This window comes from Manacus candei, unplaced genomic scaffold, assembly GCF_025592945.1.
Source record: "Manacus candei isolate 608988 ecotype Guabito, Panama unplaced genomic scaffold, ASM2559294v1 h1tg000020l, whole genome shotgun sequence".
NCBI classification, from domain to species: Eukaryota; Metazoa; Chordata; class Aves; order Passeriformes; family Pipridae; genus Manacus; species Manacus candei.
Window position 1 is genome coordinate 359,222 of NW_026138068.1, and position 27,334 is coordinate 386,555.

Consider the following 27,334-nt stretch of genomic DNA (forward strand, 5'->3'; position numbering starts at 1 on the left):
GCAGTTGATAGTATACTAATATTAGGTATTCTCTGCAGAGGTTACTGTATCAGCATGGTGTTATTCCTGTGTAAAACAAAGGAAATTCTTACTTCAGGCATCTCAAAAGTTGCCCTTTCAGACCTCCAACAAGAACTTATTTTCTTCAACAAACAATAGCTATATAATAGTAGTTTTCACAAAGGTGACAAAGAATGCTACCTTTGTAAATCATAATAAAGAAGGTACATGAATTGATTCCTTAGCGTGGAATGAAGTTATTGGATCTCCCCCCATTCTCTGATGTTAACTTTTATTTCTTTGGTAGCTCACTAGACGCTTGCCACCCATCAAGGAGGCCAAGCCCAGGTTGCAGAAGCTGTTCCGTGACTTCTGGCTGTATTCAGTGCTGATGGGATTTGCTGTGGAAGGATCAGGTACTGTCATTTTTAAGAGTACAACGTTGCTGCTCACATTTAAAATCCTGATGAATGTAAATACAACTGTATGCAAACCATTCAGAGTATGGAAGAAAAACCACAGGCATAAGGACACTACAAGGCAAACAGTTTCTGTGACAGTTCTCTGGTAGGATTTCTTTACATCCTTGCTGGTTTGCCATGAGATTTAGCACAGTACAACTTGGACTTAGTTTTATTGCTAAGTTAATAACCTTAGTTATGTATGAGTTTTGATAGCTAAGTTCCTGAAATGGAAGATCAGACACATGGGGTACAGTGTATTCGAGTAGAAACTTTTTATCCAGGGAGAAACTTCACTTGGAGTTACCTAAACATGCTTATTAAATTTGAAACATGGATCACATGTGTTGACTGTTCATGCTCAAGTGCATGGAACGTTGGCCCTAGGAAGTAGTGCCAAGCTTGGTAATGTGGGTAACTTTGTGAAACTTCTTTTTTTTTTTTTTTTCTTCCTCACCCCACCTTCCTCTTTATACTTCTGTTCCAGGTCTTTGGCCAGAAGAATGGTATGAAGGTGTCTGTGAAATTGCCACCAAGTCGCCATTGCTCACATTTCCCAGCAAAGAACCACTTCGGTCTGTCCTTCAGTACAACTCTGCCATGAAGAACGACACTGTGACCTCTGTAGGAATTGATTACTTCTATTACCTCCTTCCATAATGTCTGCCACTGTTAAATGACACGGTGCCTGTGATATACTGAAATAGCACAACACCCCTTCAACCTGCCTCCTCTTAGTGAAAAGCAACTTTTTTACTCTACTCTCTGACAGCAGAGTACATAAGTGGCTTGGGGTTAATACAAGTGTTTAGGCTGGTAGCTAAACCATCTTGATTATATGTAGAAACCAAGACTTTATGGAGATGGAAGCCTTTTATTGCTTTTTTGTCCATTTTGTATCAGACAAAACTTGCACTGTTTAAGAAAAAAAACCAACAAAGTTTAAAAAGAAACAACACATTCGGTCTTTCAAAGAAATAATGTGAACTCTGGTTTGATACTGATATTCTTCTCTCTCCCTGGTGCTTGCAGGATAGATTTTGCCCAGGGGCTGTTTTTGGTAGCAGTGTAAAGTGGATTAAGAGTTGCAGTTTATGAAATGTCCTTGGCTCCCAAATAATACAGAAATCTGCATTGTACCTGGTTGCTTAATTCTGTGCCACCAAAGAATGGCACAACAGATCCCTGAAGTTTCAGAGGCTGGACAGTGTTGGTGTTGGTCAAACTTACATGCATTTAGGAATTGTATTTCTTTGTTGGTGTAACTGCCTGGAAGTCAGCAGTTATTTCTGCAAGGAGCTTGACTTCAGTATTTAATTCTGTTGTGTATTTGAAGAATTGTGACTTGCTGAGTCAGGGCAGCTTGTTCTGAACCTGCAGAGAGAAGCTTCTGACATACTGTGTGCAAAGGTTAAAAAGTGAACAGAGCAGTAGCTGAATGCATGTGCTTGAGAACACAAAGGAATACTGTGCTCCCACTGCAGATAACTTCATGTGTTCACCTCTAGGCTGAATTAAATGAATTAAGGAGCACCATAATCAATCTCTTGGATCCTCCTCCAGAGGTGTCAGCATTGATCAATAAGCTGGACTTTGCCATGTCCACCTATCTCCTTTCCGTTTACCGCCTGGAGTACATGAGGTAAATATAGAGATAGACTTCTTTTCACTGATGGATTAAAAAAAAAATAAAGCTGTGTATATTCAAGTCAGAATTGCCAGACACTCAGTATTTTGAGCCACATTAGCTCTACTGAAGATTCTGAGCCTGGGAATTCATCCGTGCAAAATTGCTAAATGGAATAATACAGTAAGGCCTGAAAGAATGGGATCTCCTCTATATAAGAGCTAATAGGAGATGGCCAAAGGGTTCTCTAAGTATGATGTATCCTCTGCACAGTCTTGTGCTGCACCCTTGAAGGACAGTGCCTGTTCTAGGAGATTAATGTAATGTAGGAGCTGAGAAACCTTTTTTGTTGTGTCCTTTTCCCTCCTCAGTAGTGTGTGTTAGGTGGACTGATCAAACATACTGAATTCACAAACTTTTTGGTTTTTTCCTTTAAAAGTCTGTTTATTACTGCTGCTCAAAGGAATGCATAGCTGAAAGCTGAGCTGGAGGTCTAGCAGAAAGGAAAGTGGTGTTCTATGATCTGAACCCTGTTAGTCAAATGTAGAAACAAATAGGAATATCACCCTTGCTAGATTCTGAAAATTATCATGAAATGAACAGTGATTGTAGCTGTGAGGTGTAGCACTAAAGCATAGATCTGTATTAAAAATGTTGAAGAGAAAAGGAAAAAGCAAAAAAACCCTAAAACAAACCAAGGAAAAGCCCCTAAAGCAAACAAAACATAAACCAAACAAACCCCCAAACACCTCAACTCACCGAACTCTTCCTTCCCCAGGGTGTTGCGTTCAACTGACCAAGATCGCTTCCAAGTCATGTTTTGCTACTTTGAAGATAAAGCAATTCAAAAAGACAAATCTGGTAAGATTTACCTGTGGAGGTTTTCTTGCAACTTAAGATACAAGGAATTTATCTCCAGGCCTGTAAAGACACAAACAAATCAAGCAGCTGTATAACAAAATGAATCACGTTGAGTAAATTGCTGTTGCGTTATCCTTGCCGAGAACACTGGTTTTGTTTTGAAACAGGTTCAGTGTTGGCTGAGTAAATATAAACACTTTTTAACTGTTAAGCATGCTTTATAAAACAAATGTAATTTTGACAATCAAACCTGTCACTTCTCTCAATTCCTCAGGCATGATGCAGTGTGTGATAGCTGTTGCTGATAAGGTGTTTGAAGCTTTCCTGTCAATGATGGCTGATAAAGTAGGTTACATGGAAACTACAATTCTGAATTTGTATAAATGTTCCCATTTCAGTTTATGAAAGTGTGTTTTTCTTTTCCCTGAAGAGCTTCATACTTCTCTTTGGCATGTTTTTTAGCCTAAAACTAAGGAGAATGAAGAAGAGCTGGAGAGACATGCTCAGTTCTTGCTGGTGAATTTTAACCACATTCACAAGAGGATCAGGAGAGTTGCAGACAAATACTTATCTGGACTGGTAGACAAGTAGGTGTAGATTTAATTTTCCTGTTCTCTTTTCACAATGGCTGCTTAGTGATTACTTACATCTGACCACAGTCACGTGGGTTTCTTGGCTGGTACTTCTGCTGAAACATCTCCTTGAAAAATATTATTCAACAGTATTTTTAGCCTGAACTCTGAAACCCCTGCTTAAAACATGTGCCTGATTAGTATTCCCGTGGGTGCCCATGATATCAACTCAATCTCAACTCCTGTGAAGTAGTTCTGCTCAGCTTTTGGCTCAGCATTAAGCCAGGCTGCTGGGAGCTGGGGCAGCTTTGTGGCTTCTGTTGAGCATGAATTGACCTAGTGATGGATAAAGCTGCCTCTTTGAGCAGCTCCATTTCTTGATAAAATAATTTCCTTCCTCAGCTCTCCATGGTTATTGTGTTTCTGAATTCTACCTTGCTCTAGATTTCCTCACTTGCTGTGGAGTGGAACTGTGCTGAAGACTATGCTAGATATTCTGCAGACATTGTCACTGTCTCTTAGTGCAGTAAGTCCTTTTTCTTTAATAGAACTGATTTTTTTTGCTTTGTTTTGCATTTATTTTATACTTACTTGAGTTCTTAATTTGGTTTTCCTTTTACCACTAAGACTGATAAAATCTTAATTTTAAATTCTGTAAGGTAAGAAGTACCTTTGCAACATTATTTTGTAGGTAGTAAAACTAGTGCTAAAAAGTTGTTGTCAAATATGGTTTATAATTGTTGAAATGTCTCATTTGAAATAAAAATTCCATAGTGTTTTTCTGCTTTCTGGGGTTTGATTTTTTTTTATTAATTATTGCTTTCAGATTGTATTCTCTCCAGTCCATGTATGTGTATCCATATTCCTTCAATCTATTACATCTAGTATTTCTGAAGATGGAAATGCTTTATAGAGTTTTATTTTTGTAGCAAATGTTGAGGAGAGAGCTTTGGATTTTTAAAATTCTTTATACTAAAAACCAAACTGGAATACAAACAGTTTCTTTTAGAGCTGTTCAAAATTACTTTGAGAGCAAATATTAGCAAAAAAGGTTTGGTAATCAGGCTTCTTGTTTGCTACCTGTAGTGTTCGAGTCAAGTGATAATGAATTTTATCTTCCTGAGAGTTGATAATTGTTTCTCTTTAGGACATTCACAAGGACCAACCATACTATGACATTCCTGATGCTCCATACAGAATCACAGTCCCTGACACACATGAAGCCAGAGAGGTAGGTGGCCCTTCTTGATTATCAAGGAACAAAATAATGCCTCGTGGGTTTTTTCATGTCTTGGAGATAAATTAGTGAGCTACTCTGAATAGTCATTTTTAAAAAATACTTCCCTAGATAAGATTTTTTTACTGCACTAGGTATTTATGTTTTTCTTAATCTTATTTATTTGACTTGAAGTGTGACAGTTCTTTGCTTATCAAGGGTCCATTGAACTGTTACAGAAAATTTTAGCTGTGTCATGTTGCTGCAACCTGTCGTGCTCCTTATATTACTTATTACACCATTAAAACCAGTGCCTCTTGAATGTCCTGTATTTTATTGATTGCACTGATGCTTTTTAATTCCAGAGTATAGTCAAGGACTTTGCTGCACGCTGTGGGATGATCCTGCAGGAAGCAATGAAATGGGCTCCCTCTGTTACTAAATCCCATCTGCAGGTAATGAGCCTGTGAAAGCTTCTGTGGAAATTCGATTTTTGCAGATCTTCAAAATTAGAATTAGGTGGTGCTTTTTATTTTTTAGGCTATCCAAGCCTAATTTAAAATATCCTGTTGCTCTCAGATTTCCTTCATAGCACTGGCAGAAGATAATTAGAAGTTTTGATTTGATGTGACTTTTGATGTAGTCCAAACATAAGTGTCTTGGAAAATGGGTTTGTAAACAGTTGAAGAAACTATGTAGTCCAGGTTAGACTAGTATTTTGTCTAGAGGTGCTGAACTTAGGGCTGATAACAAAATTCCTGGAATCTCAAGATCTTGGACACTGCAAATCTACCTGAAGTTTATATCTCCTTCACTAAAAAAAATTACCTCAAGGGATTCTATCCTTATTTGAAAGGACACCTAATTATATTTCCTCCTTCCCTGTAGTCCAAAACACTTCCTTTCACCAGGTTCTCTTTTTCAGAAGTGATTCTTTTAAGAGAAGATCTCAGCCTTCAAGCATCTACCTTGATAGCTTTATTCTTTTAGAATACAGAAGGAGTCTTACTCTTTGTGTATTTAGGAGGACAGTCAGAGTTTCTTATTGCCAGGAGAACCTGAAAGGGATGAGTGGAGGCACTTTGTTGTCACATATGTGTGGAATTAAGTTTCCCATAGGTTGCAGTGATGCAACACTTGTTTATGAGCTGCCTTGTTTTTGAAAGTAGTTAAGTATTTTGGATTTTTAATTTTTTTTTCCCAGGAGTACCTAAACAAACATCAGAACTGGGTATCGGGGTTGTCCCAGCACACAGGACTGGCTATGGCTACAGAAAGTGTCTTGCACTTTGCAGGCTACAACAGGCAGAACACCACTCTGGGGGTGAGTGTTGTTTGTTCATTTGTGTACCTGTAGATCTGTTGTGCCAATTTTATAACCCTCAGTATGACCACATAACACAGATCTTCTAAATCACCTTTGTCACAGCAGTTGGATGTTACTTGGATAGATATCTTATTTCTTTCCATCTCAAATCCAGGAATCTGCCAATCATGTTGTTCTGTAAAAGACTAGATTTTCTGTCCATGATCTCATGCTTCTGGATAAATGTGGATTACTAGTGCATGTTTAAAGACAGGAACAAAATATTCTCTATTACTGTCAGTGCAGCATATTGTTGCATGGAGAGGGCAGGACCAAGATCACATCTCCTCCTCTGTCTTCTTCCTTATCTATTCATGAGAAGGGACCAGCAGTCCCAGAGCTTCTACCCTTTATATGCCTTGGTTTTGGTCTTTCAAAAGTATATCCAAATATCTATATATTCCAAACTTGGACTTGCTGGATGTTAACACAGGTGGCACAAACAGGACCAGATCCCTAAAAACACCTGGATGATAACTTCATGGTGCAGGTACTAAGGGAGATGACAAAGAAAGATGCCCTCCTTGATTTGTTGCTTGTTCACAGAGAAGGTCTCATGAGTGAAGGGGTGATTGGTGGCCATTGTGGCCACAGTGACCATGGAGCAACCACAGACAAGCAAACATGGACAGGGCAGAGATGTTTTAATGCTTTCTTTGCCTCTGTCTTCAACACTGATGATGGGCTAAGGGGGTCCCAGTGCCCTGAACTGGAGAATCATGGCTGTGAGAATGATAAACTCCCAGCTGACCCCAAGCTAGTGCTTATCTGCTGATCCAGCTGGATCCCTCTAAGTCTGGGGGTCCTGGTGGGATTCATGGAGCTGGATGATGTCATCACAAGACCTCTATCAATGATTTTTGAAAGGTCTTGGCAATCTAGGGAGGTCCCAGTCACAGCAGAGGTCACAGCACCAAGCCTGACAGAGCTCAAGAAGTGTTTGGACAACCCTCTCAGGCACATGGTGTGACTCTTGCTGTGGTCCTGTGCAGGGCCAGGAGTTGATTCAATGATCCTTGTGGGTCCCTTCCAGCTCAGGATATTTGGTGATTCTGTGTCCATGGAGTAAATGCACATGTTCCTTATTGAATTTTTATCAGTCCTGGTCCTGTTGTACCTCACAGTCCTGATACTACTCCTCTTACAAGCATAAGGAAAAGTAAACTTAAAACATATGTGAAGGGATAAAAAGATAAAGAGACCAATGGTTCGATATGAACAGTATAAACACCTTGATGTGGTCTGGTCACAGGCAACCCAGCTCACTGAGAGACCAACTTGTGTGAAGAGGGACTACTCCAACTTCATGGCTTCTCTTAACTTGCGCAACCGCTACGCCGGAGAGGTAAGGAAGGATTTCTTGTGAATGTGGGGTGTCCCCAGGCTCTGGCATGGCTTTTCAGGGGTGATTCCCTCCCAACTTACACTAGTGTATGGATCTATGTTATATGAAGCACAGTCTCTAAATCCCTTTAAGATAAAGAGTATAATTTTCCTAGGTTATTAAATAGATCATTTTACCGTTGGTCTTGCAGATAAAGCTAAAGATTACATAAAGTTAAAGATCAGATTGCAGATAAAGCTAAAGATTTAGTAAAGTCATAACAAAAGATGCCTCTGTTTGTGGAGCTCCCAAATCAGCACATGACCAATACCTAACAAGATTCCTAAAAATACTGTTCTCTGTTGAAAAACCCATTATATTTTACAGGTTTCTGGAATGATTCAGTTCTCAAATGCTACAGGACAAACATCTGACCTGAATAAACTGATGGTCAAAGACCTGAATGTTGCTCTTGAATCAGGCAATACTGAAAGCTACACCCAGGCCATGTTTAAGTTGACTGCACTGCTAATAAGCAGCAAAGGTAATGAAAACCAAATGGAGTTCTGCTTTCTGGCAGAGAATGCCAAGAGTAATAAACTACAGAAACTATCCATACACCGACCCAGTACACATCAACTTGAAGCAAAACTGTGTTTTGAGTTTTTTTCAGTTAGGCTTATAATGGGGAAAAACCTTCTTAAACTAGAAGCTATTTATTAGGAACTGATTATTTCATACTGTGCAGGCCAGTTTCATGCTGATGTGAAAAGCAGTTATTCTGTTGGATAAATCTGAGTGAATGTTTGTTTTCAGACTGTGATCCCCAGCTCCTTCATCATCTGTGTTGGGGACCCCTGCGAATGTTCAATGAACATGGCATGGAAACAGCAATTGCTTGCTGGGAGTGGCTGCTTGCTGCCAAGAATGGGATAGAAGTGCCGGTAGGAAGCAATTTTAACAACTCTTTCTCTGCCCCTGCAAGGGGGAAGAGAGGAAATTTCGAGAGATTCACAGATACTGTGAATCTGTGTCAAGTAAGGATGATAAATGAATGCATTGTTAATCACTTTAGCCTGCCAGGAAGTCTCTGTTCATGTATTGTTGGAAGCCTGAGCACCCTCATGAAGTGGACTGTGGGAAACAGATCTTTCTCAGCAGCATGAATGGTACAGCAGAAGAAACCTGTTAGGATCTCAGCTGTAGAACTTACTTTGCAGATGAGATGCCCGAGCTGTTCATGGGTCAGGTCTAAGCTATCACAATCTATAGAATGGTGTTTTAAATCAAAGAGAAATCAAAGTCCCTGCTCATTAATCAGAATGTCCAGTATCTGGCATTGCACCCCTGCATTTCGGGTGGGATGTACAGACCTGTCTCTGCCCCTCTGTTAACACTGCAGTGAATTTTAATTGATGTGGTAGATTCTTGTGTGTGCTATGGAGAAAGGTTGTACTTTCCATATAAGGAGATGCTCTTGAAACAAGAAACACTGTTCCCTTCCTTTTTGCAGTTCATGCGGGAAATGGCAGGAGCCTGGCAAATGACAGTGGAGCAGAAAGTTGGCCTGTTTTCGGCAGAGCAGAAAGAAGCAGATCCATTGGCAGCCTCAGAGGAGAGCCAGCCAAGGCCCTGCCCACCAGAGGTGACCCCACATTACATCTGGATAGAGGTGTGTACATCTTCTGCAGTGTCCCACCTGTGGCAGTGCTGCAGTGACTGTTACAGCTGCTCTGCACTCTGTGCTCTCATGATTCGGGAAAGGACTGGAGTCATGGTGGTAGTGCTGCCTCAGGGGCAGGAGTCATGTGGAGATGAGCACAATAAACTGAGGGGGAGAAAGGTGTTTGAAACAGAAAAGACTGGGGGTGGGGTTTGAAGTGAAAAAAGGTCGGAGGAGGCATGGTATGTCTGTCTCTCTTTCTCAGTTTTTGGTGCAGAGGTTTGAAATAGCCAAATACTGCAGTTCTGACCAAATCGAGATCTTCTCCAGCCTCCTCCAGCGCTCGCTGTCCCTGAACATCGGAGGGGCCAAGGGCAGTTTGAATCGACACGTGGCAGCCATCGGGCCCCGGTTTAAGTGAGTGGTTTGGGGGTTTGCCTTGGGGGAATCACTGAAATAACATTATAGGGAGAAGAAATAAAGTTAGAAATAAGGTTACAGGGAGGTGGGAGAAAAGAACTAAATACTAAATGTACTACGTATCCTTGGCTTCAAGGGATGAAAATTGCTTCAAAAGCCTGCAGGGCTGCAGAGTCTAAGCTCTCTTTCCAAAGCAAAATTAGCTAACTAGATTGAAAGTAATTTTTTGGTGGCTCAGGAAACTTCATGAGATAATTTCGTATAGTAAATTGCCCACTTCATGGATCTAGTCAATGTATCAGTTGTAGAAGATTTTGCTCCATCAGTTATTTTCACTTTCTATGACTTGGTGGCTTTCATTTTCTATGGTTGAGTAGTCACAGCTTCAGGAACAGATTGATGATAATGTGAACAGTTTGCCAAGAGCTCTGAAACAGACACCTCTCAGGCTTCAGTTACAGCTGTAGCCATGGTTGGCATGGTGTTGCATTGGTCACCATTTTGGGAATGCCACAATTCTCATTCTCTGTTTTGCCTGTTAGGTTGCTGACTCTGGGTTTGTCTTTGCTCCATGCTGATGTGGTTCCAAATGCAACTATTCGAAACGTTTTGAGGGAAAAGATTTATTCAACTGCCTTTGATTATTTCAGGTACTTTTTTATTTGCAACTACTCACTGAAAATCTGTTTGTGTTTTTCCTGAACCTTCAGCAATACCTCAAAGCAGCAGCTTTCTTTCTCTTCTAGTGACTTAACTTCTTCCTTTCCTTTTTCACTCATTTTAACAGAAACTTTTCTCGTGCTTTTTTATAGTCCATAAACTACCTTAAAGAGGCTTAGATATTAGCTTCAGGTTTTATGTGAGGTTTAAAAAGCAGTATCTTCAGGAATGTTTCTGGTTTGTTTTTTTCTTCCTTTATTTTGGAATTTATTCGATGCTCAAAACTAGATTTATAAGTATCCAGATTTATAAGATTTAAAGAATTGCTGTTACACTGTGTGTAGCTGAAATACAGTTTCACTGTTTTGAAAAGATGCCCACACTGAATCTGATGATTTCAACATTTGACACCAGCACAACAGAAGATAATTTAATTGATAGGAATATCTGGATGTGAGGAGGTCAGTCAGTCCTAATACTAACTTTCAGCTGAATCCAGGACGCTGACAGACTGCTGCCTTAATTTTCAGTTATAATTGGAAGTTTGTACTCTTCAGTCAGACATAATAAAGCCATGAGGATAAAACGTAGTGATGTGTGCTCTCATCCTTGTAGATTATGGTCAGAAAAAAAAATATGACTTGATTAGGTTTGTGAGGATTTTTGTGGGGTTTTTTCCCCAATGCACTCAACATCACCATTATTTGTGTAATTTCTTCAAGTTGTCCTTCAAAGTTCCCTACACAAGGGGAAAAGAGGCTTCGTGAGGACATCAGCATATTGATCAAGTTTTGGACAGCGATGTTCTCAGACAAGAAGTATCTGACTGCCAGCCAACTTGTGCCACCTGGTGAGTTCCTCTGGGTGCTGTTTCAAAATCCTCTTGTTTCTTTGACTGGATTCTCCATCATATCTGTGCTCTGTTCTTAGATAATCAAGACACCAGGAGCAACCTGGATATCAATGTTGGATCTCGGCAACAGGCTACGCAAGGATGGATAAATACTTACCCTTTGTCCAGTGGCATGTCAACCATATCTAAAAAATCAGGTACCTTTTTTTATTGTAACCAGCTCATTGCAGCCATTTTTACACCATAGTTTATAGTCAGGTGTTGCTTGAAGTCAATGTTTACCTTTAACATCAGGCTCATGTTTTTCTGGCAGCATATTTAATTACCAGTGCCAAACTGGTAAAGGGGCTGGAAGAAGTCTCACTGGTAGCAAAATTCTGAAATCACCTGATTTTTTTGATAGAACATTCAATTCTGTAGTGCAGAACAAATAAGACTGGAGATCAAGATGTATTGAAATCCTGTAAGGAAATTTCTTGCTTTGTGGCAACATGCCCCAAGTGCTTTTTGGGGACAGCAAAGTGACATTAGATTGTGGGCTGTGTTTGTGTACAGTTGTAAAACTACGTGCTCCTTCCTTTTAGTAGACTGTCATGTTTCTAAAGTGAATGCACTACTGGCTAAATTGATACCTCTGTAGCCTTTTGTACTCTGTATATTGAGAGAACAACTGCACAGTGAGTAGCTGCAGTGCTGACTTTTCTGCTGTCACTGGCATCTAAATTACAGGTGTGTCGTGTGGTTATTCATTTCTTCTGTGTTAATGTTCCCAGGTGTGAACAGTTTGGAAGCACCATTTAAGTACTGAACAAAATCACTGAAAACTTTTTTATCCTTTTCTCAAGGAATGTCTAAGAAGACAAACAGGGGTACACAGCTGCACAAGTACTACATGAAGCGAAGGACGTTACTGCTCTCATTGCTGGTGAGAATCAGAAGGATGGGGAAGCTGCGTGGATTTCAAAGCCTCTGTTATTGTTTCAGGATACATAAACTAAAGTACGAAAGTGAGGGTGTTTTTCTTCTTCCAGAAAACACATTCTTACTTTTTTTCCTGTTTCCCTCAGGCCACTGAGATTGAACGTTTAATCACATGGTACAATCCACTGTCTTCGCCTGAGCTGGAGTTGGATCAAACTGGAGAGAGCAGCGTAGCAAACTGGAGATCCAAATATATCAGTCTTAGTGAGAAGCAGTGGAAGGATAATGTAAATCTGGCTTGGAGCATTTCTCCTCATCTTGCTGTACAGCTGCCTACCAGGTGAGTTATTTCAAAAGAAACCAACTGATGCAGTTACTTCTGCCTTAGAAGTTGAGTGAGTATATACAGTAAGAACTGATGGCACTTGCTTCTGTTTACAGCCCCTTGCATATTGTCACAGCTGGTTGAAACCTCTGAAAAGAACCAGATTACTTAACAGGCTCATTTGGCTCAGTCACTAATGAAGTCCAACTCCCTTTCCAACCACCCTCTCTTTGCCAGCACTTAGACAGTGTTTGGTTCAGAAGAAATCAAGTTTGGTTTTTAATAGCATTCAGCCCATTAGCAAACATAGCATTTAATCAATGCTAAAAGTATCTTGGAATGCAGTGTTCTAGCTATATATTGGCTTTCAGTTTAGAAGTATTATAGGAGAACTAGCATAGTTGGCTTCAGAAGGGAAAGGAAATTCTTTCCCCCTTACAACAGTGATGATTTTGCCAAGTAGGGTTCTGCCCACTGTTTTTTGTAGAATCCAAGACAGAATATTTGAGCCAAGAATCCAGTAGTGAAGTGGGCTGAAATACTACTGGTTTATACAAAAACACTGGATGAGGACCCATTGTTTCAGAATCCTCTTTCAAAAGCATATTGGTCCCTCAATGTGCATTATTTCATAGTTGGATATTTGTTTATTAAGCATATAATTTTCTGCCTTTTGTTGTCCTCATCTTCTCATAAATAGAGGAGGCCATCAGAAGTTTCTAATAATATTTTTGCATTCCTGGTTATACTTAGGTTTAAGAACACTGAAGCCATTGGAACAGAAGTGACCCGGCTGGTTCGGTTGGACCCGGGAGCTGTCAGCGACGTTCCCGAAGCAATAAAGGTACTTGTGAATATTTATACTGTTACAGTCTTGACTTAACACAGAGGAGACTCCTCGTGCTGATCTGCAGTGAAGCACTCGAGTCATGTGAAGGATAGTCTTGTCAGAGCTGCCTTCTCTACATCACCTGTAAAACAGGTGACAGAAAAGCTGAACCTTCTTTGACTCTTTCAAAAAGGCTCATTCTGTCTTCTTTCTCCCCATGCTAGAGTGATCTAGCACAAGCTAGATTATGCTTTTAGGAACCTGACTTCACTATCTTCATCTGGTGTTCTGAGGGGTGAGGCAATTCCAGCAGTTAGGTTTTCATAGAGGAGGTGCTTTAGATAAAATAGCCATGGTTTTGTAAAGGCAAATGTACCATGTTTCACTTCCCCTGTTACAGGAAGGTGTATGGTGGGTTGCCTTGGGATGTGCACTACCCAGGCATTAGTGAGCTTTCAACTCCTAACGTGTCTGACCTGCTTTTCCAGTACCTGGTGACCTGGCACACGATTGATGCTGATGCACCTGAGCTCAGCCATGTTCTGTGCTGGGCACCAACAGATCCACCAACTGGCCTTTCCTACTTTTCAAGCATGTACCCACCTCATCCTCTGACAGCTCAGTACGGGGTGAAAGTCCTGCGGTCGTTTCCTCCGGTGAGTTCCAAGAGAGCCGTAACCCTGCAGGGAGGTCCTGGCCTGAGTCACTGTGGCCACAGGCTTTGTTCTAATGCCATGCAGAGATGTGTGCTGGATGGGCACAGCACGTTGCAGGGTGTGCACAGAGTGGGATGAGAAGTTGAGGTTGATTGTCCCACGTGATACTGACTCATGTACTTGCAGCTTTTTTGTCATAAATCACACTAAGCTGAATTCCTCAGGCTGCCCTTCTCAGATTGTTCCTTTTGAATCTTCTCTCAGTGAGAAGGTGTTTTTCCTAAAGCAGCAGAAAGCTGGTTTTTAACACTTGTCAGACTTGTATTAGGACTGCGAAGTACATGATTATTAATGATACTTTTGAGGGGAGTCGCTGGACAGAATAATACCTTGGTTTGAGGAGTTGGTATATATTTAGTTTAAAATAAAGAGGCAGTGGTATTTTGTTTATCACCTAACTGAAGGCAACTTTTCTCTGTGCATGTGACCCATCTTCCCTTTTAACTACTTAAAGAAAACAATAAAACCCTGCCATCTCTTCTCTTTCAGGATGCCATTTTATTCTACATTCCACAGATCGTGCAGGCACTTCGGTATGACAAGGTGAGAATATGAAACAACTGCATGTGAACAAAACACATTTTTAAGGCAGCTTTTAGACTTAAAGCAGCAAATAAGACAAAAATTAAGCTTAAAGTAATGCTGCTAATTATTGTCCTATATCTAATACGTAGAAGAAAAATTATTGTCTCTAGAGGCTGGCTTGCTTTGGATACACTTCTTTTATGAACAGGTAAACTTGAGAAACCAGAGGTTATGTAGCTCATCTGTCAGGAAAGAGATTTTATTAAGGGAAGGCCCAGATGAGGACTTATCTGAATAAAGCTTTTGAAGGTCTGTGTGAGACAACCAGTCATAATTAAGTCATTATCCTTATTAATTTCTCTGTGGAGTTAAACCGGAGAAGACATCTAGGGGTGTCTTGTGCTCCATCACGTGTACGAAATCAGACCTGAGCTTCATCTTACAGAAACCAGAAGTAAAGCTTGACAACCAAGTTCATTAATGTGAGCTCATTATCTGTGAACTCTGCTCAGTGCATTACTTTGAGGTGGAGGCGTCCCCAGCCTGTAGTGTAGGTGACTATGGAGTTATTCTGTGAGAACTTTGCATAGGTGAGTATCCTCTGCAGTGCAGAGCACAAACATCAGACATCTGCCTGTTAATGTCAGTCAAACATAGAAACCTTTACAGACCACAAAAGTAGTTGAAAGTAGAGGAAAGGGAATGCAGCTGTTGGAAGGAATAGGATTCCCTTGTACACTTCAACTTCTTTTGAGTTTGTTCTTGCATTCTAGAATTTTGCTGGAGCTGTGCCAGAACGTGCAGTTCCTGCCACCAAACTGTGCAGCCCATGTGACCCTGCAGAGATTTCTGGTATTACAGGAGCACGTAGTGATGCCAGGCAGGAGCAGTGTCTCTGTTACCCTGGCTTTGTGCTGTGCTTTGCACACACACTAGAAGATGCCCTAAGCTCAGAGGTTTGAAATCCAAACAGAACAGATGGAAAATGGCAAAAAGATGGAAAGGAGGTTGGTTAGAATGACAACATAGGTCAGTAATAAAGCTGAAAACAGTTTAGGTCAGTTCCTTACCTTTAAAATACACTGTCATTCTTCAAAGGTCTAGAATGAGAGTGCAAAGGTCTTTTTTCCATCCATTTAATACTTTCTGGGTTTGAAGAATAGCTGTTAGAAGCAGTAATATTGAATCTGCTAGAGCTGTGCTGACCTCTGATCCTTACTGAGCTGGATGTGGTTGCAGATGGGTTATGTTAGAGAATACATCCTGTGGGCAGCTGCCAAATCCCAGCTCCTGGCTCACCAATTCATCTGGAACATGAAAACTAATATCTACATGGATGAAGAAGGACATCAAAAAGATCGTGAGTGCTTGAAAATATAATCTGACTTGACTCCTTTCCTTGTCTTAGTTCAGACTAAATCTCCTTCCTGCTTCTTTCTTGGCAGGAAGTTTTAGCTGGAAGTTTTCTTTCATTCCTAGAGGTAGGGCCCATTGTGCATCAGTGCCTGACAGAGTGTGTCAGTGGAGACACAGTGCTATTTGCATCAGTGCCTGTTTGTGAACACTATCCAAAGGGGGTTATTTCCATTACCTGTAACATTTGGCTTTCAGAAATAAGCTTCTGACACAGATGCTCCATTTTCTCACATGCAGCTGACATTGGGGAACTTCTGGAGCAGCTGGTAGAGGAGATAACTGGCTCATTGTCTGGCCCAGCCAAGGAGTTCTACCAGAGAGAATTTGATTTCTTTAATAAAATCACCAATGTTTCAGCCATTATCAAGTAAGTGTTGTACTTCAGAAATTGTGCTCTTTTGGGGCTCACTGTTCTGTTCATGACCAGTTCCTAATTAAGGCTTTTAAGGGTATTGAAGTAGTGTTTTGGGGGGAGAAAAAAAAAGGAATTATTATTTATATGATAATAAAGACCATTTTTTGTCTTAAATGTAACTTAAGAGTTGTAGTAGGATGCAAAGGCTCATTTTAGCTTGACTTTCAGGGATAATTCATATCTGCTGTGATCTCAGTGCTCATGCCTTGGCCAGCAGTCTGTCTGAAACGGCTACAACTCCCTGAAATTGTCATTTTCTCAAAGAGATTTCACTGTGCAGTGTAATACCAAAATGATTGTTCTTTTTGTATATGCAAGTCTTTTACTTTCATTTCTAAATTGTGGTTATGGAGAAAGATTTGGTGTCATAAACATTGGACTGTTGATCCCTTAGAACTCAAAGTCCCACTCACAGAGAAATTCCCACTCTTGACTGTAAATTTTGCAATAAGATACATAATTTAACGTGGATAAAGCTTTTCAGTGGGTGACAGCAGCTCAGCACACGAGCTCCATGTCTGTAAGTGGGGTGTTTCACTGCATATTTTTAAAACACTCTCTGGTGTATGAAAGTATTTGGAAGTCCTATAAAATGTATTTTCTGGAACGTAGAAAATACCTCTCTTAAAATGAAGCTTTGCAAATCACCAGGATAAGGGCATCAGGTTAAAGGACACTTAAATGACAGAAACAACCCAATATTTGGGACTTTCTCTGTGCATGTGAAGAAGTTTTCACCCAGTGGGATGAGTTTAAAGGAGGGGGTTAGGAGCTGAATGTCTTGATATTTAGAATTAAATCAAGTGTTTCTAAGTATGAAGTCAGGTTTGAGCAACTGATGATAATTGTGCTTTGCAAGCATTGCATTTTGCACCCCAGCCTTAGAATGAGTCTTATTTTTGTGCATCTCTAGTGTAAAGACAACACAGAGAGGATGCTGTTTGCTTTCTAGATGAAAGAAATAAATAACCTGTGATGATTTAATTATCTTAAGTGTTATGTTGCTGCTTCAGTAATCTGCTGTACTGCTTAAAACTAGAGCATAACTAATACTTATCAGCTGCCTTATCCTGGAGTAAGTTCCACAAGGGAGAGTTTTTTTGGCCTAACTATAGCAGTGCTTACAAAGGTAAAATTATGCTCAAATATCTGTGTCAGGAAGAGCCTTCATGTATTTCACTCACATCTGTTATGCTGTTTGGGTTTGGCAACAACCTGTGTGTCAGATCAATGTTAAATCTACAAAGCAAAGACTGTAACCTTCCTCAAGATCGAAAATGTTCTGGTCAGGTATTGAGCCTGTAAGTTCTCTGGAAGTGGGGGAGAAAGAAACGTTTTTAGTGAAGTTTGTGTAAGTTTGGAACAAATTTGAGGCTGGTACATAGAGTAATATATAGTATGCAGATAAATAAAAGATCATTCATCTTTCTAGGCCGTTCCCTAAAGGAGATGAAAGAAAAAAAGCTTGTTTGAGTGCTCTGTCTGAGGTGAAAGTGCAGCCTGGTAAGAAGTGATTTAATCATATAAAATCGTGGACTTTTGCTTTCAACATGAGAACCGTGTTTTCTACAAGCAAATCTTGAAATCTCTGCAAATGGCAGCTCTCAGTTTTGGTGCTGGTGGCCGTTCTTCTGTTGTAGTTTGGTTGTTTCTCTGTAGAAAAAAAATCAAATATTTTTACCCATCCAATAATTTCTATATGGTGCATCAAAACGTGCCCAAAAGCAAGTTAGATAATGCACATCATGGATAGAAGTAGAAATGTATGTCTGAAGAGGAAGGATAAATAAACTTTTTCTTTGTACCACCTCTTTTAAGAAGATGAGGCCTTTTTGAGAAGTTTTGCTGTCTCAAGAGTGAAGCATGTCCAGTTCCTTTCATTCTCCTCTTTCTCCCATCACACATTCCTGTGAAATGTCATTATCTGAAAGTCCTTTCAAATCTTGAACATATATTTTCCCAGTCTGAATCTTCTCTTTAAAATGGAGTTTGCTGAAAGTTTTTCCTGATCTCTGTGTAAGAGGTCTTGCAGTGTTGGTGGCTGAGGGTACTCCCCAGGGCACTGGGAGATGCTGCCACATCTTGTGAGGGACTGTTGTAAGAGAAGTCCTCTCTGTACATTTCTGTGGCACAGATTCTGCAATAGTACCTCAAAACTGTATTTTATTAGTTTCTGGCAATCACTTATTAATGCACAGGATCCTGTGTCCTTTGTGGCTCACAGATTGTAATGGCCAGTTTTTCTCTAACATTTTATTTAATTCAAAACCATGTCCTGAAGTTATAGACACTGACATCAGTTACTCTCCAACTTGCACTGTCTCACCAGCCAGTGGATTTGTTCTCAGCTGTCTGCTCCACTTTGCAGGCTGTTACTTGCCCAGCAATCCTGAAGCCATTGTTCTGGACATTGATTACAAATCAGGAACTCCTATGCAGAGGTACCATGCTCTTGTTAATTCTTTTTTTTATATATCTATATAAATTTATAACGTTAATTCATTATATTCAGGTATTTTTTCTATATAAATTCTTGTTTGGCTTATACTCATCATCATCATCTTTGTTTTTGTTACAATTTAGTGCAGCAAAAGCGCCCTATTTGGCCAAATTTAAAGTGAAACGATGCGGAGTCAGTGAGCTTGAAAAAGAAGGTTAGTAACTGCATCTTAATCACTGACACTCTTAATTAATTAGTCAGCAATTCCTTTAACATTGCCTGCTTTTGTTGACCTGTACTGCTGCAGTAAAATTATTTCCATGTTGATCTTCATCTGCAGTGGTTCAGCTGAGAAATGGAACTGTATCACAGAGAGATGAAAATTCTGAAAACTTAAATCCTCTTTTAACTTCCAGGGAGCAAACCACATAGGGATGTTGAAGTTGAACAGTTATTTCAGACTAAAATAAAAAGCGATGGCCTTTTCCTGGTTTTTAAACTGTAATAAATACCACGTTTGGGCAGTTTTTTCTCATAATACATTTTGTGGGATGCTCCAGCTGACTGGCTTGATGCAGTGCAGGCATTTATCAGGTGTGTTGTGAACACTAGTTTGAGATGTTCCAGTTGACAAAGGGAACTATCTTATGGTACTCACCTTGCAAGGCAGAAATATCTGTAATGCACCTGCAGTGAAATGTGAGTCTGAGTGCAGAAGGCCTGTCCTGGTGGGAGGTTACTGATGCGAGTCCATGTCTGGGTTTCGCGCTGTGCTCTCGTTGCAGGTCTGCGCTGTCGTTCCGATTCCATCGACGAAAGCGCAGAAGAGAAGGTGGACAGCAAGAAGATCTGCTGGCAGGCAGCCATCTTTAAAGTGGGCGATGACTGCAGACAGGTACGAGGCTGTTGGCACTTACAGAAGACAGATTTGTAGGTGACAATATGCAAGAAGAAAATTATTTTAGTACAGAAATATTTTTCTTTGGAACTTTGAGAATCACCACTAGTTATGGACTTGAGGGAGAGAGCTGTGTTGTACCCCTGGAGAAATAATGGTTTGGTAATAAAGGCCATTCTTTCAAGACAGTTTATCAAAGGGTGATGGAAAGTTTGTTCTCCTGAAGTCAGCAGTTAAATCATCAGTGTTGTTTGCTGCCCACCTAAACAGCATTTATCAGCTCCCCTTTTGATTTCCCCCAGAGCCACAGTGCATGCACAAGCACACATCTGCAGACCTGCTGGGGCAGCTTAATGTGCACTTCAGAGTTCTTCAGAGCATTTCTGTAATCTCGTTTATGACCCATAAACCCTGTAATGCTTGTGCCATTTTTCTCTTGTATAACAGGACATGTTGGCTTTGCAAATCATTGATCTCTTCAAGAACATCTTTCAGCTGGTAGGCCTGGATCTTTTTGTGTTTCCATACAGAGTGGTGGCCACAGCTCCTGGGGTAAGTGGGCAATTAACTGTAGTGCTGTAGAAAATAGTTCCTAGTTAAAAAAGACTTTTTCTTCCAGCACATATAAAAATTCCATATTGCAAGGAAGTACTGCCCATATCGTTTATGCCAAATATTTGAAGTACCAGCAGTAAAAACAGCCTTTCCTTTCCTGCTTCCTGCTTTTCTAAAGCTTTTGGCTCTGAAATTTTGCTGCTTGTGGTTATTCATGTTTGCTGTTTGATTTTTGAGACTACATTGTGCAAGTCAGTGGAAAGTCACAGAGCTCATCTTATATTGCATGGAAATCCTAAAATAGTGGATATACTTTTTTTAGAATAAACTAGAAATTCTGTATTTAGTGATCTCTAGGCTTCCTCACATTTCCCAGAGGACCTGTACGACTGCCAGGAGCCATGAACAAAATACATTTTGGGAGTGTGCTTTACAGACCTGTTTCTCCTCTTGCCCTCCAGTGTGGTGTTATTGAGTGCATTCCCGACTGCACATCCCGTGACCAGCTGGGCAGGCAGACAGACTTTGGGATGTATGATTACTTTACAAGGCAATATGGAGATGAGTCTACCCTTGCATTCCAGAAGGTAAAATATCAGTTGGCAAGTACAGCAAAATCTCAACTGAGAAACATTCTAGCTATAGGAAATAATGACAGATAATTGGATAATGACTGCCATAATGCTGTGTCTGGTTTCTGATGCTGATAATCCGTTTTTAGCTATGAGTGAGTTAGCTAAATAAGTTACTGCAGCTGTAGATGTATGGAGAATATCACTGAACATTGCTTCAAACTAAAAACTTTATTCATCTGTGTCATCTCCTGATGGAGAGTTATTAAATTCCCTCTGTTGTTTGTACAGGCTCGCTACAACTTCATCCGCAGTATGGCTGCCTACAGTCTGCTCCTCTTCCTGCTCCAGATTAAGGACAGGCACAATGGCAACATCATGCTGGACAAAAAGGGACACATCATTCATATTGGTCAGTCATATGCATATCTGAATTTCAGTCTTTACCCTTCCCTTCTGCTGTTAAGTATTGCTGATAAAAGACAGTAAGACAAGAAGCCATTTCCCTCTGGAGATCAATCCATATACTGATTTGGCAGTTGGGAAATGTACGTGGGTATTTCCCTGCCTGTTCAGTGTTGTATATTTGTGTTGGCTGCTTCTGTTTAAATTTAGCTTTGCAAAGTTTAATCAGCTTCAGGAAAGTATATACACACATATGTATGGATTACACATGTGTACATAACACATGCATACACGTGTATGTGTGTGTGTATATATGTGTGTAATTATAGAAACGTGTCTTTGGGTTCCTTTCACCACTGTAGGGGTATGAATTAAACCTGACAAGTAAATTTATATAATTTTGTGAGGCTGTAACCTCTGCTTTATCTTTGCTTTTCTGGAACTGCACAAATATTTCATCAAGGAGATTATTTGATATCACCATTCTTACCTCTAGTCTAATGTCATGGTGATGATGCTTTTGTTGGTGTTGCTACACTTAACCAAAGCTTTTTTCTGGTTGGAGTTAAAATGTTTCTATTAATACATGAAATCCACCTCTCCTTTCTTCTGTCAGCTTTAACAGCACACAATTAACCAACAAAGTTATGAGGCAGTTTATCTTTTGTGCACAGATTTTGGATTCATGTTTGAAAGCTCACCTGGTGGAAACCTGGGCTGGGAGCCCGACATTAAGCTGACTGATGAGATGGTGATGATAATGGGAGGAAAAATGGAGGCAACTCCATTCAAATGGTTTATGGAGATGTGTGTCAGAGGCTATCTGGCAGTCAGGTAAGGTGCCTTAACTGCTCAAAAGTTGAAGTGCTTGCATGCCCAAAACCAGATGAGAAGATAAATAGTAATAAACCTTTATCTGTAGGGAGTCTGAGGCTGTTGGACTGTCCTGTTTACATCTTGCAAACTTTGAAACAATGTAATAATCCTACTGTTTTAAAGCTTATCTTTGTGGCATTTTTTTCTCTCCTTACTTTGTTTGAAAATTTTATATATTCAATTCAAAAATGTGATGTTACACACATTTCCTCACACGATTTCATGTACTTTTGTGTGTGGCTGGGAGGAGGACTGTTCAATAAAGTATAAATAAAAGCTCTTTCTACCGTGAGTTTAAAGTATTATTGCTATTATCTTACAGAATTGAAGTTTCTTCAACTAGGAGCCCCAGAGGGGCTGGCTTGGAGTCAAGATCAATTTGGTTCCCTTAGGGGGAACAGTCTGGACAAAGTTTTGTGTCAAGGCAAATGTGTCCCCCAAGTAGTAGAGTAATAGCTTGGTAGATAATAAATGTTCTGAGTAGGAGGACAGGAAGGAGAAGGGAAGCTGGGCCTATGTAGCAATGAATTACATAGAGTAATTAGGAATTAAAAGATAATATGTTCCTGTTGCTGCTTTCAGCCTTTTGTACTGTTTTGGTGCACTGATTCACCTTTGATACCAAAGAAATGTTGTTTGCTAAAGCACTGCTTTGTATAGTCCTTGAGATTTCATCTTACAGCATTCTGAGTATTTGGTAGTCCAGCAGTAAAGGAGTGAAATTTAATTAAGGTGACAGATTGCAAACAATAGTGTAGCTTCACCAGCAAATGTAAGAGGATTATTTGTGTTCATTTAATTACAGAAAAAGGTGTGATCCAGCTTGTTGAACTCCTCAGCTGCCTGCTGTAGCTGCTAAGGCTGCAGAAGTTTGAGTGCTGTAACCTTTTTGTCCCCTTTTTCTCCAGGCCTTACATGGATGCTGTGGTCTCACTGGTTACACTCATGTTGGATACAGGGCTGCCCTGTTTCCGAGGGCAGACAATCAAGCTGTTGAAGTAAGTCAGCATGTCTGAACTGGAAAATGTGTTCATATGTTCTCCACAGAATTTATACTGCCACAGCTTGTGCAGTGAGGATAGGTGTCATGCTACTCAAATATCTTAAATGTCCTATAGCTGTAAAAATAGGAACTTGTTTATAGAGTATCTCGGAAAGTAAGAATTCTAGAGAGGCCATTTTGTAGAATTAAGGTCAAGCTGTTCAGTGACTGTGCAAGTACATGGGTTATCTTTAAGTCTGTAGGACTAGCAAAATAAAACTGTAAATGAAAGATTTGCTTTAATTGAGAGATGATGTGTTGCAGAGTCTGTCCTCTGAAATGGTGTCAGAGTCTGAATAACAGCCTCTTAATATTTGTTCTACAGATAATGCAGTACTGAATGGAACTATGAGGTAACATACAACAGCTTAGGCAAATACAGTTTCTAATGTGACACTTTAAACAGCCCTTCAGGTTTATGCCTCCACAGTTCACTCCAGAGTGAGCAGAGTTAGCTCAGCATTTCTTGCTTTTAACTTTCTGCAGTTTCCTAAAGATAAGCACAGATTCATGAAGTGTGATGGGCTGGAGCTCAAGGGCAGTACTAGGTACAGACATATTTTAAAAGCAGCAGCTGCCTCAAAAGAGGGATTGTGTTCCTGGAGTCACCACTAGACTGATGAAAAGTTCACAGCCTGTATCTCCACTATCAGACTAACAGTAAGTGCTTGCTAAAATGTTATGTAATTTGTACCAGGTGGTCTCACAAGAAGTAGGTACTTGCAGCAGCTGAGCTTATGCAAAGACACATTTGTATCACATTCAAAGGAAACTTCACTAATTTTCTCTTGCTTTTTGTGATTTTCTGCATACAGACACAGGTTCAGCCCCAACATGACTGAACGAGAGGCCGCAACTTTCATCATCAAGATCATCCAGAATTGTTTCCTCAGCAACAGGTTTGGCATCTGTGCATGTCTTCTCCCTGTGGCTAAAGGAAGGTCATTGGACTTTGAGCAGAGCTGAAAAATAGTGTTTTATCAGTCAGATATCAAACATTTATGAGTTGTTGATATTTAGATAGTGCAGGATAGCAGCTTTAGTTCTGAACATGCTGCATCTCCTCACTTTTACACTGGGAAGGAAGACTTAAGCTAAGGCTGGTCAGTCTAAAGAGTAAATGTAACAGTTAAACATCTTAAGTGCATGTTTTATTATCCCAGATAATACAGACTGTGGAGAGTCTGATACAAACTTGTGTAGTTCCATGTGTGGTCAGCTCGAGACCAGTACCACTCACTGACTCAGATACAGCCCTGCTAGAACTGAATTGGATGTTCCAGTTCTTGCTGGTGCACCTGCTCCAAATCTTAGATGAATACTGGGGAGTTTGAAGGCAGTAACACTGCTCTGTGAATGCCCAGGGCCAGCTTAGTTCTGACAAGCCTGAGCTTCTCTATCTGTGGCATGGTTAGTCTGTGACCTGAATAAGCTCTGCCCATGGATAATTGAGTTATCTGTAACAAGCTGAGATTTGTTTGCTCAGTCACTCATCAGAGATGCTGCTATTAATGCTGTTATTTCCTCTGCACTTTTATTTTCAATATTAGCATTCTCCTGAATTAAGATGACTTTATTTCCACATAATCTTGTCTCCATACAGCCCTGATGATCTTGCTTCATTCATTATACATTTCCTAGCTTAAAGAGCAGGATGTTTTGTGCTGTTATAACAGTTAGCTGGGCCTTCATAATGCCTCCAAAGCATGGAGGGCTAGTTTTGATTAGCACCTGATTTCCTTCACCCATGTTTTGTTTCTGTGGGATCCTGATTAATGTTTCTGTGACAATGGGTGGAGTGTTTTTTTTAAACTTTGACTTACTTCTGGCTTTGCTTTTCTTCTTTAGGAGTAGGACATATGACATGATCCAGTACTACCAGAATGACATCCCATACTGAGAGACACTAGAGATTCACTGCTGAAGTGCAACGTGCAACCCCGTGCCCTCACTCCAAACTTGTGATAAATAGGAGATGCTCTGTCACACCTCGCTATCTTCCACCTTCTGTGTGTGTGTCTACATGTGGGTACATGTTCCCTGGACAATGCAACAATCACTCTGATTCATTCCTTTCTCTATACCAGGTTATATATATTTCTGTTTTTCCCTGGATTTTTGGAGTTGGGTTGCAATCACAATAAAATTGTACTATGATTATTGAATGTGTGAAAGAGGCAAAGCTTGAGGAGTTTGATAATTTTTCATGCAATGCAAGGATTTTATAAAACCTTTAAAACATAAATAAAACCCTTTCCTGCACAATCCCACAAAATGCCATGGAAGGGAAGGGTATGGATTTCTCTTTGGAAACAGGAATGTTAACTTGTTCCAATTTTACTGTAGAAAAAGCCTGATAATCATCCAAGGTGGTGATGTCTGTGTAGCTGTGTTCATACTTTGCACTGTACATGGTCCCTGCTACGTGGTCAGTATTTCATATGTACATGAAGAATGTATTTTTTCCTTTTGTGTGTTTTAAAAGAGAGACTCTACTGAAGATATATTTAATCTATAAAATGTAATAAAAGACCTTAGACTTTGTGTCTGTCGCAAATCTTTTGCCCTGCGCTGTTTATAGACATAAATCCACATGTTTGTGTACTGTTCATTATTATTATGACCTTTCTTTCTAATGGAGAAAGCTGATTTCTTCTTCAGCTGCTTGTCCATCTTAAATGACATTTTTTTGTTCATAAAATAAATGTTTTGTGCAAGAGCTGAAACCTAGGACCAAGGATAAAGCTTCCCCATGTTGCTGACAAAGGAATTCTACCCTGGGCTGGGACACAGTTCTTTGGGATCCTTTTTCTCTTTGTACACGCTTGTCTTTCTAGAATGAGCTCTTCAAAACATGGGCTGTCCCCTCTTTAGGGTTTTTTCCCCTCTTTAGGTTTTTTATTCCCTCTTTAGGGTTTTTTCCCCTCTTTAGGTTTTTTATTCCCCCTTTAGGGTTTTTATTCCGTCTTTAGGGTTTTTTCCCCTCTTTAGGTTTTTTTCCCCTCTTTAGGTTTTTTTCCCCTCTTTAGGTTTTTTATTCCCCCTTTAGGTTTTTTATTCCCCCTTTAGGGTTTTTTCCCCTCTTTAGGTTTTTTTCCCCTCTTTAGGTTTTTTATTCCCCCTTTAGGGTTTTTTCCCCTCTTTAGGGGTGTTTCCCCACAAGTCCAGCCCGTGCCCCTCAGGGACGGGGCTGGCGGGGCCCTGGGGCGCCCCCTGGCGGCTGCGGCGAGCGCGGGCGGCGGGCTGAGGGGAGGGCCCGGCCCGCAGCGGGGCCAGCGCGCGACGAGGGGGCCCAGCCGTGAGGGGGACCGAGCCCTGAGGGGCGACGGGGACACGGGACACAGCCCCGAGGAGGGTTCGGCGGTGAGGGGGCACAGCCTTGAGCGCTGAGGGGCGGAGGTGTCATAATGGAGACCCGGCCCTGACGCGTGAGGAGAACACGGGACACCGCCCCGAGGAGAGCTCAGCGCTGAGGCGTGAGAAAGATCCAGCCCCGAAGAGCGCTCAGTGCCGGGGGGCGGAGGTGTCTTGAGAGAGACCCAGCCGTGATGTGTGAGGAGAACACGGGACACCGCCCCGAGTAAAGCTCAGCGTCGAGGCATGAGAAGGATCCAGCCCCGAAGAGCTCTCAGCGCGGGGGACGGAGGCGTCGTGAGGGAGACCCGGCCCTGAGGCGCGGCGGTGTCGTGAGGGACACCCCGCCCTGAGGCGGGGCCGCGCCGTGAGGTGGGTCCAGCGCTGAGGCGGGTCCAGCCCTGAGGGTGGGGCTCTGCCGCGCCCAGTTTAAGGAGCACGGTTTTGCTATTCCCATGAAGGCTTCGCTTTTCGAGGGGTCGCTGTGGCCCCCGGGGGCAGAGCTGGGGCTGTAGCTGCCCCGGCCGGCCTCCCGGGGCTCCTCGGGAGCTGGGCTGTGGCGGCGAGCCGAGCCGAGCCATGCAGGGTGGTGTGTGCGTGAGGGGATGGTCAGCTAATGATACGGCTACCCCTTGGTATTGTGCCTTTTTGAGCACCTCTGAGTCAGCTCTTAGGTGTCCCAGGGTGAGTTTCTGCTTTGCTGAGGGAATTCCCAGCGTGTCCCAGGGAAGCTGGAGCTGCTAAGGGGGACTCCGTTATCCCGCCTCCAGGCTGGCTGGGGAGGTCCCTGCAGAGGAGGGATCTGCTCTGCTGCGCTCGCAGCTCAGGGAGCAGGAGAGGGGCAGCGAGGGCAGCGTGCCTTGGCTCTGCCTTTGCGGTGGGTCGCCTGGCCCTTTTCCCACTGTGGAAGGGCTGCACCCCACCTGTTTCATTAAAAAGTTATGCCTGCTTTTGCCATGGGTGTTAAAATGGGTCTTGTCTGTTGCCCGTGCAGTGGGTGGCTCGCAGCGAGCTGGGCTCTG

The 27,334-nt window shown here is 41.3% G+C and overlaps 1 protein-coding gene and 1 long non-coding RNA gene across 3 annotated transcripts in view; both read left to right on the plus strand.

Annotated features, from left to right (window-relative positions):
• Positions 1-25,502, plus strand: part of PI4KA (phosphatidylinositol 4-kinase alpha) — a 58,359-nt gene extending 32,857 nt beyond the window's left edge. For both annotated transcript variants that reach the window (XM_051785780.1, XM_051785782.1), the window contains exons 20-55: positions 308-416; positions 949-1,085; positions 1,970-2,103; positions 2,867-2,949; positions 3,224-3,294; positions 3,412-3,536; positions 3,966-4,047; positions 4,669-4,752; positions 5,103-5,192; positions 5,942-6,061; positions 7,356-7,448; positions 7,815-7,971; positions 8,244-8,371; positions 8,941-9,099; positions 9,356-9,507; positions 10,053-10,160; positions 10,893-11,020; positions 11,101-11,220; positions 11,869-11,948; positions 12,091-12,284; positions 13,023-13,113; positions 13,587-13,754; positions 14,304-14,357; positions 15,579-15,699; positions 15,993-16,122; positions 17,603-17,673; positions 18,539-18,611; positions 18,754-18,824; positions 19,396-19,505; positions 19,956-20,060; positions 20,525-20,650; positions 20,927-21,047; positions 21,715-21,874; positions 22,825-22,914; positions 23,774-23,857; positions 24,807-25,502. In XM_051785780.1, coding sequence (XP_051641740.1) covers positions 308-416; positions 949-1,085; positions 1,970-2,103; positions 2,867-2,949; positions 3,224-3,294; positions 3,412-3,536; positions 3,966-4,047; positions 4,669-4,752; positions 5,103-5,192; positions 5,942-6,061; positions 7,356-7,448; positions 7,815-7,971; positions 8,244-8,371; positions 8,941-9,099; positions 9,356-9,507; positions 10,053-10,160; positions 10,893-11,020; positions 11,101-11,220; positions 11,869-11,948; positions 12,091-12,284; positions 13,023-13,113; positions 13,587-13,754; positions 14,304-14,357; positions 15,579-15,699; positions 15,993-16,122; positions 17,603-17,673; positions 18,539-18,611; positions 18,754-18,824; positions 19,396-19,505; positions 19,956-20,060; positions 20,525-20,650; positions 20,927-21,047; positions 21,715-21,874; positions 22,825-22,914; positions 23,774-23,857; positions 24,807-24,858 — 3,981 coding nt within the window. In that variant the 3' untranslated portion in view covers positions 24,859-25,502. The remainder of the gene's footprint in view (positions 1-307; positions 417-948; positions 1,086-1,969; positions 2,104-2,866; positions 2,950-3,223; positions 3,295-3,411; positions 3,537-3,965; positions 4,048-4,668; positions 4,753-5,102; positions 5,193-5,941; positions 6,062-7,355; positions 7,449-7,814; positions 7,972-8,243; positions 8,372-8,940; positions 9,100-9,355; positions 9,508-10,052; positions 10,161-10,892; positions 11,021-11,100; positions 11,221-11,868; positions 11,949-12,090; positions 12,285-13,022; positions 13,114-13,586; positions 13,755-14,303; positions 14,358-15,578; positions 15,700-15,992; positions 16,123-17,602; positions 17,674-18,538; positions 18,612-18,753; positions 18,825-19,395; positions 19,506-19,955; positions 20,061-20,524; positions 20,651-20,926; positions 21,048-21,714; positions 21,875-22,824; positions 22,915-23,773; positions 23,858-24,806) is intronic.
• An 862-nt stretch (positions 25,503-26,364) lies between these two features.
• LOC127470390 (uncharacterized) overlaps positions 26,365-27,334 on the plus strand; it is a 155,186-nt gene continuing 154,216 nt past the window's right edge. Inside the window, exons 1-2 of the long non-coding RNA XR_007904284.1 lie at positions 26,365-26,508; positions 26,667-26,684. This is a non-coding gene — a long non-coding RNA (uncharacterized LOC127470390). The remainder of the gene's footprint in view (positions 26,509-26,666; positions 26,685-27,334) is intronic.